General features: G+C 39.1%; 1 protein-coding gene across 6 annotated transcripts in view; it reads left to right on the top strand.

The window, feature by feature from the left end:
- FGD4 (FYVE, RhoGEF and PH domain containing 4) overlaps positions 1 to 12382 on the top strand; it is a 243680-nt gene that overhangs the window by 108281 nt on the left and 123017 nt on the right. For 2 of the 6 annotated variants that reach the window (XM_059887007.1, XM_059887006.1), the window contains one exon: positions 181 to 323. The exons of the other annotated variants lie outside the window; for them this stretch is intronic. In XM_059887007.1, the coding sequence (XP_059742990.1) occupies positions 272 to 323 (52 nt within the window). In that variant the 5' untranslated portion in view covers positions 181 to 271. The remainder of the gene's footprint in view (positions 1 to 180; positions 324 to 12382) is intronic. 6 annotated transcript variants of the gene reach the window in all.

The following is a 12382-nucleotide window of genomic DNA, read 5'->3' as shown; positions in this document are numbered from 1 at the left end:
TTTTTTTTTTTTTAATACAGCTGTTTGACCTCTCAAAGCCCTTTTGCTCTTTCTTTTTTATTTATTTTTGGCTGCACTGAGTCTTTGTTGCTGTGTGTGGGTTCTGTAGTTGTAGCGAGCAGGGGCTACTCTTGTTTGTGGTGAGCGAGCATCTCATTGTGGTGGCTTCTCTTATTGCAGAGCTCTAGAGCATATGGGCTTCAGGAGTTGCAGCTCTCAGCTTATAGAATGCGAGCTCAGCAGTTGTGGTGCAGCTTAGTTGCTCCGTGGCATGTGGGATCTTCCTGGAGCAGGCATCGAACCTGTGTCCCCTGCGTTTGCAGGTAAATTCTTAACCACTGACCCACTAGGGAAGTCCAGAGTATTTATTTTTAAATTTATTTTAATGCATTTATTGTTTATGCTGCCGACTTTTAGTCATAATTTTAACACTGATACAGTACATTTATGTCAACATGACTTCATTTCAGGAGTAACCTGAAGATTGAAGAGTTATTAGATGAAATGTATATAAGATCCCTGTGAAAAACTACCTGTCTTCTAGAAGTTTCCTTCTCAAAAGGAATCATCTATGAAACCATTATGTGCCCTGAGGATACAAAAAATAAATCATTGTAGTGTAGGAAGCAGATCCTAGAACTTGGAACATTTTGCCTAAGGGGTAGGGGACAAAAGCACTGGTTGCTCACTAAGTTGTGTCTGACTCTTTGTGACCGCATGGACTGTATAGCACACCAGGCTCCTCTGTCCTTCACTGTCTCCTGGAGTTTGCTAAGATTCATGTCCATTGAGTCAGTGATGCTAGACTTATTTGTACACTTTCATTCAGTTTATGTGTTGAATACAGCTCGTATTTCAGGGACAGGTGAGGAATTCTGAGGGGAAAGTGGCAGGTAGGCAGTGGCAAGTTTACTTGCCTCCTTTCTGCCCTGACATTTTAGGTACAAGCATCTTTTGTACCACCCAGAGATTTGTAAGTTATATGTTGCTGTTCAGTCGCTCAGTCGTGTCCGATTCTTTGTGACCCCATGGACTGCAGTATGCCAGGCTTCCCTGTCCTTTACCATCTCCCGCAGCTTGCTCAAACTCATGTTCATTGAGTTAGTGATGACATCCAACTCTCTCGTCCTCTGTCATCCCCTTCTCCTCCTGCCTTCAATCTTTCCCAGCATCAGGATCTTTTCCAATGAGTCGGCTCTTCACATAAAGTGGCCAAAGTATTGGAGCTTCAGCTTTAGCATCAGTCCTTCCAATGAATATTCAGGGTTGATTTCCTTTAGGACTGACTGGTTGCATCTCCTTGCAGTCCCAGGGACTCTCAAAAGTCCTCTCCAGCACCCAAATTCAAAAGCATCAATTCTTTGACACTCAGCCTTTTTTATGGTCCAACTCTCATATCTGTACTGGAAAAACAATAGCTTTGACTATATGGACCTTTGTCGGCAAAATAATGTCTCACTTTTTAACATGCGGTCTAGGTTGGTCATAACTTTTCTTCCAAGGGGCAAACATCTTTTAATTTCAGGCTGCAGTCACCATCTGCAGTGATTTTGGAGCCCAATAAAATAAAGTCTTTCACTGTTTCCATTGTTTCCCCATCTATTTGCCATGGAGTGATAGTATCAGATGCCATGATCTTAGTTTTTTGAATGTTAAGTTTTATACATGGCATAGTATTTAAATGAGTTGTCAAACTAAAGACTGTGTGTCTTTTTCTTTTAACAAAAAACACAACTGTTCCCTATTTACTAGCCCTTCATGTAAAGAGAGGTAGCCACGGGGACTTCCCTGGTGGCTTAGTGGTAAGGAATCCCCTTGCCAATGCAGGAGAAACGGGTTCGATCCCTGATCCAGGAAGATCCCACATGCAGGGGAGCAGCTAAGCCCATACGGCACAACTCTTGAGCCTGTGTTCTGGAGCTGTGAAGATGCTGCTACTGAGCCCATGTACTGCAACTGCTGAAGCCTGCATGCCTAGAGCCCGTGCTCTGCAACAAGAGAAGCCTTTACAATGAGAAGACTGCACAGCACAACTAGAGTAGCCCCCAGTTGTCTCAACTAGAGAAAAGCCTGCACAGCAGTAAAGACCCAGCTGGCCAGAAATAAAGTTATTTTTAAAAAAGAGAGAAGTAGACACCGTACATATTTTGCAGGTTCTTATCTAGTAGATATATTTGAAGAAATAAATACAGCGTGTCATTTTCAAGTAAAGGTGGTATTTGAATCAGTGAGAAAGTAACTGCAGTCAGCAGAGGAAAAGTGCTCTGTGGACAGAAAGTTTTTTGAATGATTGGAAATGTTTCCATTACTCTTTCATTTTACCACCAAAAATGACATATATCTTTTCCTTTTAAAAGTTAAAAAAATACAACACCCTCTTACACCCAAACTTAAGTACGGTTTTCAGTTTTTTTGGAGCATACTTGATTTACAATGTTGTGTTTTTTTCAGGTATACAGCAAAGTGAATCAGTTACTCATATACATATATCTACTCTGTGTGTGTGTGTGTGTATCCTTTTCCCATATAGGCCATTCCAGAATATTGAGTAGAGTTCCTTATGCTTGCTATACAGTAGGTTCTTAATATCTATATCATATATAGTGAAGTGAAGTGAAGTCGCTCAGTCATGTCCGACTCTTTGCGACCCCACAGACTGTAGCCTACCAAGTTCCTCCATCCATGGGATTTTCCAGGCAAGAATACTGGAGAGGGTTGCCGTTTCCTTCTCCAATCATATATAGTAGTATGTATTAAATTCAAGTCTTTTTAAAAATCTTCTTTAAATTTTTTGTAAGTAGTTTTAAAATATTAGACCAAATTTTAAAAAAATGCAACAGCTTTCAAGACATCTAGGAAGATGGACATTTACTAGAAGAATTTCAAGGAAATCCTTTGCATAATTGGTAGATAAGATTGAAAAATATATATATCATGATTTAGTAAGTGTAGCCAGTGATATACTTCTTCCCGGTAGAACAGCAAATCTCAGCCCTGGCAATCATTAAAACCATGTACAGAAGTAAATTGACTTAGTTCCACTCTTTCAAATGTCTGTACCATGAAATATTTAAGCAAGATATTTCTAAAAAACAAAGCAGATTGAATCACATTGTTTTTCCTAAAATGGTATTCTATCTTTATTGTTGTTTGGTTGCTAAGTCGTTTCTGACTCTTGTTCGACCTCATGGATTGTAGCCCATCATACTCCTCTGTCCATGGGATCTTTCTGGGCAAGAATAGTGGAGTGGGTTGCCATTTCCTTCTCCACGGGATCTTCCTGGCCCAGGGATTGAACTCATATCTCCTGCATTGACAGGTGGATTCTTTACCACTGAGCCACCTGGGAAGCCATTTTATCTTCACCTCATCCTATTTTAAGTTGTTTTTGTTTTATAGTATTCATTTTTGGACTATCATGCTTGTATTTAATGTATATACATTCCTACATGTGTCTGTGCATACATTTATATTTGAGAGTGCAGTGCCCACATTTTATACTGAGAGGATGTGCCATCAAAAAGTTTGGAGACCACTGTTCTGGAAGGTCTCCCCTAACCCTCCTCTGTGCACCAGTAACAGTAACAGGGCCCTGGCCAAACTTGTCAGTCACCATTTTGCTTGTCTGCTTTCTCTTTGACTTCTTAGAAGAGACCATTTAGTGAAGTTTTATTATGTTTGACACAACATCCACGGGACCCATAATAGTGAATGGGACACTTATGGTCCTTGCTTTCCAGAAGCTTTGGCAGTAGTAGGGATGACAAATGCTGAGAAGTTATAAATGCTCAAAGGAAATCCAGAAGATAGTGAGATTAGTCATATGTGAGATTCTTAAGGCCACAGGAATTGAAAAGGGTAGTGTGGCTAAAGAAAAATGAGATTCCATAAAAGTGATGATCAGAACTTTCTAAAAAAGATTCCTAAGTTCTTAGCAATGAACTCTATTGAATCCCATGTAAGGACTCAGTATTTCTTTGTAATTATTAATAAATGGGTTAAATCATTTTAAAAGGGACCTCAAATTGATGGCTCCAAATTTTCTTTGAGTCACACAATGGTTTTTGAGTTTTAAAATTTAAAAATAAAAAATTATTCTCTCATTTGCCATTTAACTAATTCATACTGTTTTAAACCTGTATGCTTACCCATTTGCATTATCTGCATGAATGCTAAATACATTTGTCCCTGTTACCTTATGTAAAAGATAAAAATACTCCATACTCCATTAATAGTAAGTTGTTGACCATTATAAAGTAATTTATCTTGAGTTCTATTAGTCATTAATGTTCAAACTATTGTGTCTAAAAGACTATATGGATATTTTTAGTTCTTAGTAGAATACTTAAAATCTGAGCATTATTTGTAAAGTTCACAATATATAGATTGCTATAATAATAATTAAAAAATTTTGACAAGTACATTTGTAATTTATCAAGTACCAATTATCATTTAAGGCCCATATGATGGAAATGGACCTTAAATTTTTTTTTTTAATTAAAATAATTCGTTGCCTTTTTATCCTTGGTCATCTTTTCTGCCACCAAGACAATAACTTAGAAAAGTTATCGAAAAGCTTACTGAAATTTAAATGTAAATTTTTCTTTTTTTCTTTGGAGTTTTCTTTATTCCTATAATACAGAAAGTCCCTTACATACAAACTTTCAACTTGCAAACTTTCAAAGATGCAAACATACGTTTGCCTGTGTGAATCCTCTGCAAGTGGTTGTGCTTTTGTGTACTTTACAGTACTGGATATAGAGTACAGTAGTGAAGTATCTTTATTGGAGGCCCAGGATGTCTGGAAGCAAGCATAAAAGCAATGGTGATGTAGCTGATACTACGGTACTTTTCAAGGTACTGTATGGTAAGATTAAAAATGTTTTCTTTATTTTTATGTATTTGTTTTTTTAATATATTATTTGTGTGAGAACTACTATAAACCTAGTACAGTACAGTAGTATGTAGCCAATTGTGTTAGTTGGGTACCTGAGCTAATTTTGTTGGACTTAATGAACAAAACTTGGACTTAACAATGTGCTCCTGGAATGGAACTCATTCGTATGTAGGGGACTTACTATACACTTCTGAGATTGCATCAGAAATTAAACTGCGTGTTTTAATTGTGCCATATTACCGTGGGATAAAAGGGAAGAAATAATAAGTAGAGTGGATAATTTGCAAAGATAAGGTGCTGGTTATATTTAGGGTTATATTTATTTTTTCTTTACATTGAGTTTGTCCTTTAGGAATGTTTGGGCCAACACAAAAGGCCTAAGCAGCAGCTGTTACCCCAGTAAGTAGTACATTAGAGTCTTCAGGAAAGGAAGACAGTACTTAAATCTTGGTCAAAAAGAGAGTATGCTGTATGGCTCAGGAAACTCAAACAGGGGCTCTGTATCAACCTAGAGGGGTGGGATGGAAAGGGAGATGAGAGGGAGGTTCAAAAGGGAGGGGATAATACCTATGACTGATTCATGTTGAGGTTTGACAGAAAACAACAAAATTCTGTAAAGCAATTATCCTTCAATTAAAAAATAAATTAATTTTAAAAAAAGAGAGAGAGAGAGAAATGAAAGCGCTCTCTTTTTACTCCCAAGTTAGTAGCAAGTAACTGGCTGTATTTTATTTACCCTTTATCTGACCTGGCCAGGGCAAAGCTCAAGTTTTATTTTCTTAAAGCCTCAGAGGAGCCTTTTCTGGAAACTGCATGGCTATTTCAAAGTTGGGGGCGGGGGGGAAAAGTTTCTGTGGAAATTTATGAAAAGAAAGCATTTTTCTTAACTTCCTTCTCAAAACCCATGATTGATGGAACGTGGTTTGGAAACATATTTTGAAAACAGTGGCAAGAGATGAGACTAGAAAGGTAAGCAAGGGACAGTGCCTTGAGGCCTTATAAGGAGTTTGGATTTCATTCTCAATGCAGTAAGTAGCCATTGAGGATATCAGCTGACAAGTGAGGAATAGTTCTGCAAGCCACAATGAAATTTGTGAATCTGCTACAGGTTTCCTCAATTTAGAATCTGAAATAAGATCCTTTCCCTCTCTTTGCTGCATAATGAAATCTTCATCCCTCAAGATAAAGTTTAAGCTTCCCTTCTCCAGTGAAGGAAGTTGTTTAAGAGAGGTTGGTACTGGAATTAGATATTTTAGTGGAGGAGTTGGACCCTTGAGTGAATAGTTTGTTCAAGGTAGACCCTGAAGAAAGGAAAGAATGCAGAGAAACAGTACAGGCAGTAGAGAACATGAACAAATAGATTGAGGAATAGCATATGTGTATATGTAAAATATACACAACATAAAATTGATCATTTTAGCCATTTTTAAGTGTACAGTTCTCTAGCATCAGTACATTCACATTGTTTTACCACCATCACCACTATCCATGTCTAGAATTTCTTTTGTTTTTCCTAACTGAAATTCTGTACCTATTTAATATACCCATTTAATACTTGCAGAAATATTTTGTTCACGATACATGACAACCACAGTGCTAGAACCCTATCACTGGACATCATCATGGTTGTTGTGTAGTTGCTCAGTCGTGTCTGACTCTTTGCAACCCCATGGACTGCAGCATGCCAGGCTTCCCTGTCCTTCACCATCTTCTGGAGCTTGCTCAAACCCATGTCCATTGAGTCAGTGATGCCATCCAGCCATCTCGTACTCTTTCATCCCCTTCTCCTCCTGCCTTCAGGCTTTCTGGCAGATGAAAGAGATGCAGGTAAAGAACACTAAACTGCTAGAGTAAGGGCGTTTGTAAAGAGTGACTCCGTCGTGAGATGCGTAAGGCAGAAGGATACGGAGCGACTGAACAGAGAAGAGAATCGGGCACCTGTTATTTGCCCAGTATGATATTAAGTGCTTGGTATATGTTCTTTAATGAAGCATAGCTAAGAATGGATTCATTCAGGAGTTTAGAGTAAGAAAGGTAGAAATCTAGCTGGTGGCAATACTGGAATTGTAGAACTTGAAATCTCAGAATTCACTTCTTGATGAAGTGATGTGACTTACAGGAAATATGTAGCTCATCCAGTCTAGGGTTGTTACTTGGTATTCAAGTGGAATCCAAAGAAGTTCTGTAAAAACAATAATGGCCATAATGAAAGAAGAAACACCATATTTATCAATTAACTTTGTTCCTGCTTTGAATTTAGATAATATCGATGATTTGGGATTAGTACAAAGCAAAATTAGATGAAAAGCATGCCTTTATCTTAAAGAGTGGAGCATGATAGGGGAAATGCTGAAATATTACCAACCTAAAATTGTGTTTACTGCTGAGCTGTGTATGTGAACAGATGAAATGACTGGTGTGATGCAGGAAATCTATAGGTGAGGTCAAACAAACTATAAATTGGGGCATGAGGATCAATTCCATAATTTAGGCTCATAAGGAATGGCTTTCTAATCCAAGATTAAATGTTTTTAACCAGAAGAGCATTGTTAAAGTCATATAACACTTCAGATACAAGGTTGTTTCTTCTAAATTGCATACCTAAAATATACAAACTATTCCTATTCACATGCCGTTAGAGAGAGGTATAGCTTCTCATCATAGTCTTCCAAAGTAGAAGAATATTAATAGAATTGAGCTAAAACCCAGAATGAGCAACAGTTTAACCTAACGATTGTATTGTCGTCCATCAGGAAACCCTAGTTTGGGGGACTGTCTAATGATACTGTGTGGTTGGGACTTTAAGTGACTAATTAATATAAAAAATGAATTAAAAGGGGCTTCCCTTGTGGCTCAGCTGGTAAAGAATCCGCCTGCAATGTGGGAGACCTGGGTTCAATCCCTGGGTTGGGAGGATCCCCTGGAGATGGGAAAGACTACCCACTCCAGTATTCTGGCCTGGAGAATCCCATGGACTGTATAGTCCATGGGGTCGCAAAGAGTCGGACACGACTGAGCAACTTTCACAGACATACATACATATATTAAGAGGCTTCCCTGGTGGCTCAGTGGTAAGGAGTCCATGTGCCAATACAGAGTACATGGATTTGATCCCCGGTCTGGGAAAATCCCACATGCCACAGGACAGCTGAGCCTGTGCACCACAGCTGCTTAGCCAGAGCACTAGAGCCTGTGAGCCACAACTGTGGAGCCCAGGTGCTGCAGCTACTGAAGCTCTTGTGCCTAAAGCCCATGCTCCACAAGAGAGACCACTGCGGTGAGAGCCGGCAACTAGGGAGTGGCCCCTGCTTGCTGCAGCTGAAGGAGGCCTGCGCACAGCAACAAAGACCCAGCAGAGCCAAAGAGTAAATAAATAAATCTTTAAATATATATTAAAATTGTTTTAATTTAAAAGAATAGAGATTGAGGGATAATTGGTTTGTTTTGAAGATCTGTATAAAAATAGTTTGGGACAGAATATTCAAGAAACTAGATTTAGAGACTTCCCTGGTGGTCCAGTGGTTAACAGTTAATGCTTCTAATGCAGGGGAGGGGGGCGGTTCAGTCGTTAGTTGAGGAAGACCCCACATACTGCATGGCATGGCCACAAAGAAACAAAACATCCCCCACGATTTCCTTAGCATGCATTCAAGAACTTATAGGCTTCACTTCATTAAGATTCAGAGACATACAAAATGGAAATTACACATCATTTGATTGGGCTTTTTAATTATAGTTTTTTTTAAGTCAATGAGGAAATCATTTTAATAACAAATTGATTTTATTAGATGATTATTAGAGTACTAAAGTGTGCAAAATAGATTAAGATTCATATTTCATTCTATGAAAATGGAGATTGTCTCCCAGTTAAATATCATTGGAGAATCAATTTGAGGATTTTACTCCTTAGTTAATAACTGAAAGTAAGAAGTACTTTAATTATTTTTTTCCAACTTCTTGTTCTGTTTGAACAAAGTGAAATACTAACTTTCACTTGGTATAATTGTCCTGTTTTTATACTGCCAAAATATATTTATCAGTAAATAATTTTTTAAGCCAACTTTGCCATTAGTACATGGAAGTTTTCAATTATATGTTAGATGATATGCTGCTGCTGCTGCTGCTGCATCGCTTCAGTCGTGTCCGACTCTGTGCTACCCCATAGACAGCAGCCCACCAGGCTTCCCATCCCTGGGATTCTCCAGGCAAGAACACTGGCGTGGGTTGGCATTTCCTTCTCCAATGCATGAAAGTGAAAAGTCAAAGTGAAGTTGCTCAGTCGTTTCCGACTCTAGCGACCCCGTGGACTGCAGCCTACCAGGCTCCTCCGTCCATGGGATTTTCTAGGCAAAAGTACTGGAGTGGGGTGCCATTGCCTTCTCCGAGATGATATGCTAGGTAGCTATAAACCAGATTACTGGGAGAGGAGCTTCCCTGGTGGTCCAATGGTTAAGACTCTGCACTTCCACCGCAGAGGGCACGGGTTTAATCCCTGGTCAGAAAACTAAGATCCTGTGCTGCACAGCTTGGCCAGAAAAAAAAAAAGCAAGGTCAGACAACTTCGTTCCTGCCCCTCTCCCCTCTTTTTTAGACATTATAAATTAGTAAATTTTAATTCAAGAAGCACAGGTTACATGGTAAAATTTTTGTTTTAGATCATTTACATTAGAAATGGTAAGCTATTGAAAATACTAGCAGCCTTTAATAAAAAGTAAACTAAGTTTAATATAGTGATAAAGCAAGCGGTTATGAAATACCTTGTGACTGGGAGAACTTTCTGACTTCCTTACCCAACAGAATTTGTAAAGAAATAACGACTCTACGAGGAGGAGAAGCCTGATAGCAGGGTGACAGCCCACTAAGTCTTTGTGCGTGCATATTAAGTTGCTTCAAAGTCTTTAATACATAACTAAAGTGAATAACTGAGTTGGTTAGCCTGGAGTTTAGATAGTTTTCAAGACTGATGTCAATGACAAATAATCTTATTAATTAACTAAATTAAACATTAATTTGAAAGAACCTTTTAAATATATTGTTATAAACATCATTGTTCACAAATGGACATTGTGTGGGAAGCTAATTAGGTTACTTTTTAATTTTTCAAGATTTTTAAAAAAATCACAGGAAACAAATACAATGAACCAGTAATTATCTCTACTATTGATGATGAGAAAGGCAATAGATAATATCAAAAATCTTTGGTTTTTTTTAATTATTGGATAATTTATATACAGTAAAATTCACCCTCTTTAGGGTACAGTTGTGAGTTTTGACAATGCATACAGTCATATACAACATATACAACAATGCAGATATGAAACATTCCCATCACCTTTGGCAATTCTGTTGTACCCTTTTGTAATCAAATCAGTTCTTCCACCCTCCTGCAACCTTGGGTCTAGTTTTTGTCCCTGTGTGCTTCAGTACTTTGGCCACCTGATGCGAATAACTGACTCATTTGAAAAGATCCTGATGCTGGGAACGATTGAAGGCGGGTGGAGAAGGGGATGACAGAGGATGAGATGGTTGGATGGCATCACTGACTCAATGGACATGAGTTTGGGTAACATCTGGGAGTTGGTGATGGACAGGGAGGCCTCACGTGCTGCAGTCCATGGAGTCGCAAGGAGTCGGACACAACTGAGTAACTGAAATGAACTGTGCTTGCCTTTTCCAGAATGTCATATGGAATCTTAAATGTGTGGCATTTATTTATTATTTTTGGCTTCAGTGGGTCTTCCTTGCTGCGTGTGGGCTTTCTCTAATTGTGGGTGAGCAGGGCCTACTCTAAGTTCTGGTGTGTGGGCTTCTCATAGACTCAAGGCACCTGGGCTTCAATAGTTGCAGCACATGGGCTTGGTAGTTGTGGCTCTTGGGATCTAGAGCACGGGCTCAGTAGTTGTGACCCATGGGTTTAGTTGCTCTGTGGCTTGTGAAATCTTGTGGACCAGGATTGAACCCATATCTTCTGTATTGGCAAGGGATTCTTACTCACCGTGCCACCAGGGAAGTCCTCTAGTGTTTTAAGTTGGCTTCCTTACTAACACACATGCAAGTATCCTTAGCTCATTTCTTGAGGGTTGTAAAGACAGATTTACCACAGTTTGCTTATTTATTCACTGATTGAAGGTCAATTGTGTATTTTCCAGCTTTTGGTAGTTATGAATAAAGCCTCTGTAAATATTCATGTACACATGTGTTGCCGATTCACATTGATATATAGGAAAACCATCCCAATATTGTAAAGTAATTATCCTCCAATTAAAAGAAATAAAATTTTCATTTGCATGTTTCTGTTAATGTAAGTATTAGTTTCACTTGGGTAAGTACCTAGGCGTGTCATTGCTGGGTCATATGGAAGTGCTGGTTTAACTTTATAAGAAACGGCCATGGCTGCTCGGAGAAGGCAGTGGCACCCCACTCCAGTACTCTTGCCTAGAAAATTCCATGGACAGAAGGGCCTGGTGGGCTGCAGTCCATGGGGTCGCTAGGAGTCGGACACGACTGAGGGACTTCACTTTATTTTTTCAATTTCATACATTGGAGAGGGAAATGGCAACCCACTCCAGTGTTCTTGCCTGGAGAATCCTAGGGACGGTGGAGCCTGGTGGGCTGCCATCTATGGGGTCGCACAGAGTCAGACACGACTGAAGCGACTTAGCAGCAGCAGCCATGGCTGCTAGTGAGTAGCTTAAATTTAGTCACTAGTTTGTGGTATATGCCGAATATAATTTCAGATTATCTGTTGTGAACAATAAGAGTCAATGATATTTTGTTTAAAACTGTAATTATCACTTCTAGCTGCAAGTCAATGGCACCCCACCCCAGTACTCTTGCCTGGAAAATCCCATGGATGGAGCAGCCTGGTAGGCTGCCGACCATGGGGTCGCTAAGAGTCGGAAACGACTGAGCGACTTCACTTTCACTTTTCGCTTTCATGCATTGGAGAAGGAAATGGCAACCCACTCCAGTGTTCTTGCCTGGAGAATCCCAGGGACGGGGGAGCCTGGTGGGCCGCCGTCTCTGGGGTCGCACAGAGTCGGACACGACTGAAGCGACTTAGCAGCAGCAGCAGCTACAAGTCTTATTGTGGTTTTTACTATATAGATTCAAACATGAATTTTATTATATCTTTATTGTGCAAAAGAGAATTGAATTTCTTAAAGGTTATTATTTTACTAGTGTTACTGGCCAAGATTTTTAATCTGTTAAACCTAGGTTTCTCTTCTGCAGAATGGTAATTATTACTCCATACCTTACCTATACTATTTATTCCTTTTGCAGAAGAGCATTCTCTTTTGTAAAATATTGATAAATTATTACTACCTCACAGTGAGGATTTAATGAAATGCTGCATGGAAGGTGCTTACCAGAGCACCAGGCACAAAGTAAAGGTTAGCTATAAAAAAAGAAAAGGTGTTTGTTTGAAAACCAAACCTAAGATTATAATTTAAATATGGCTATCAAAATTCAGCAAGCACAAAA

This window comes from Bos taurus, chromosome 5 (assembly GCF_002263795.3).
Source record: "Bos taurus isolate L1 Dominette 01449 registration number 42190680 breed Hereford chromosome 5, ARS-UCD2.0, whole genome shotgun sequence".
Classification (NCBI taxonomy): Eukaryota; Metazoa; Chordata; class Mammalia; order Artiodactyla; family Bovidae; genus Bos; species Bos taurus.
This window is presented reverse-complemented; position numbering and strand designations above follow the sequence as displayed.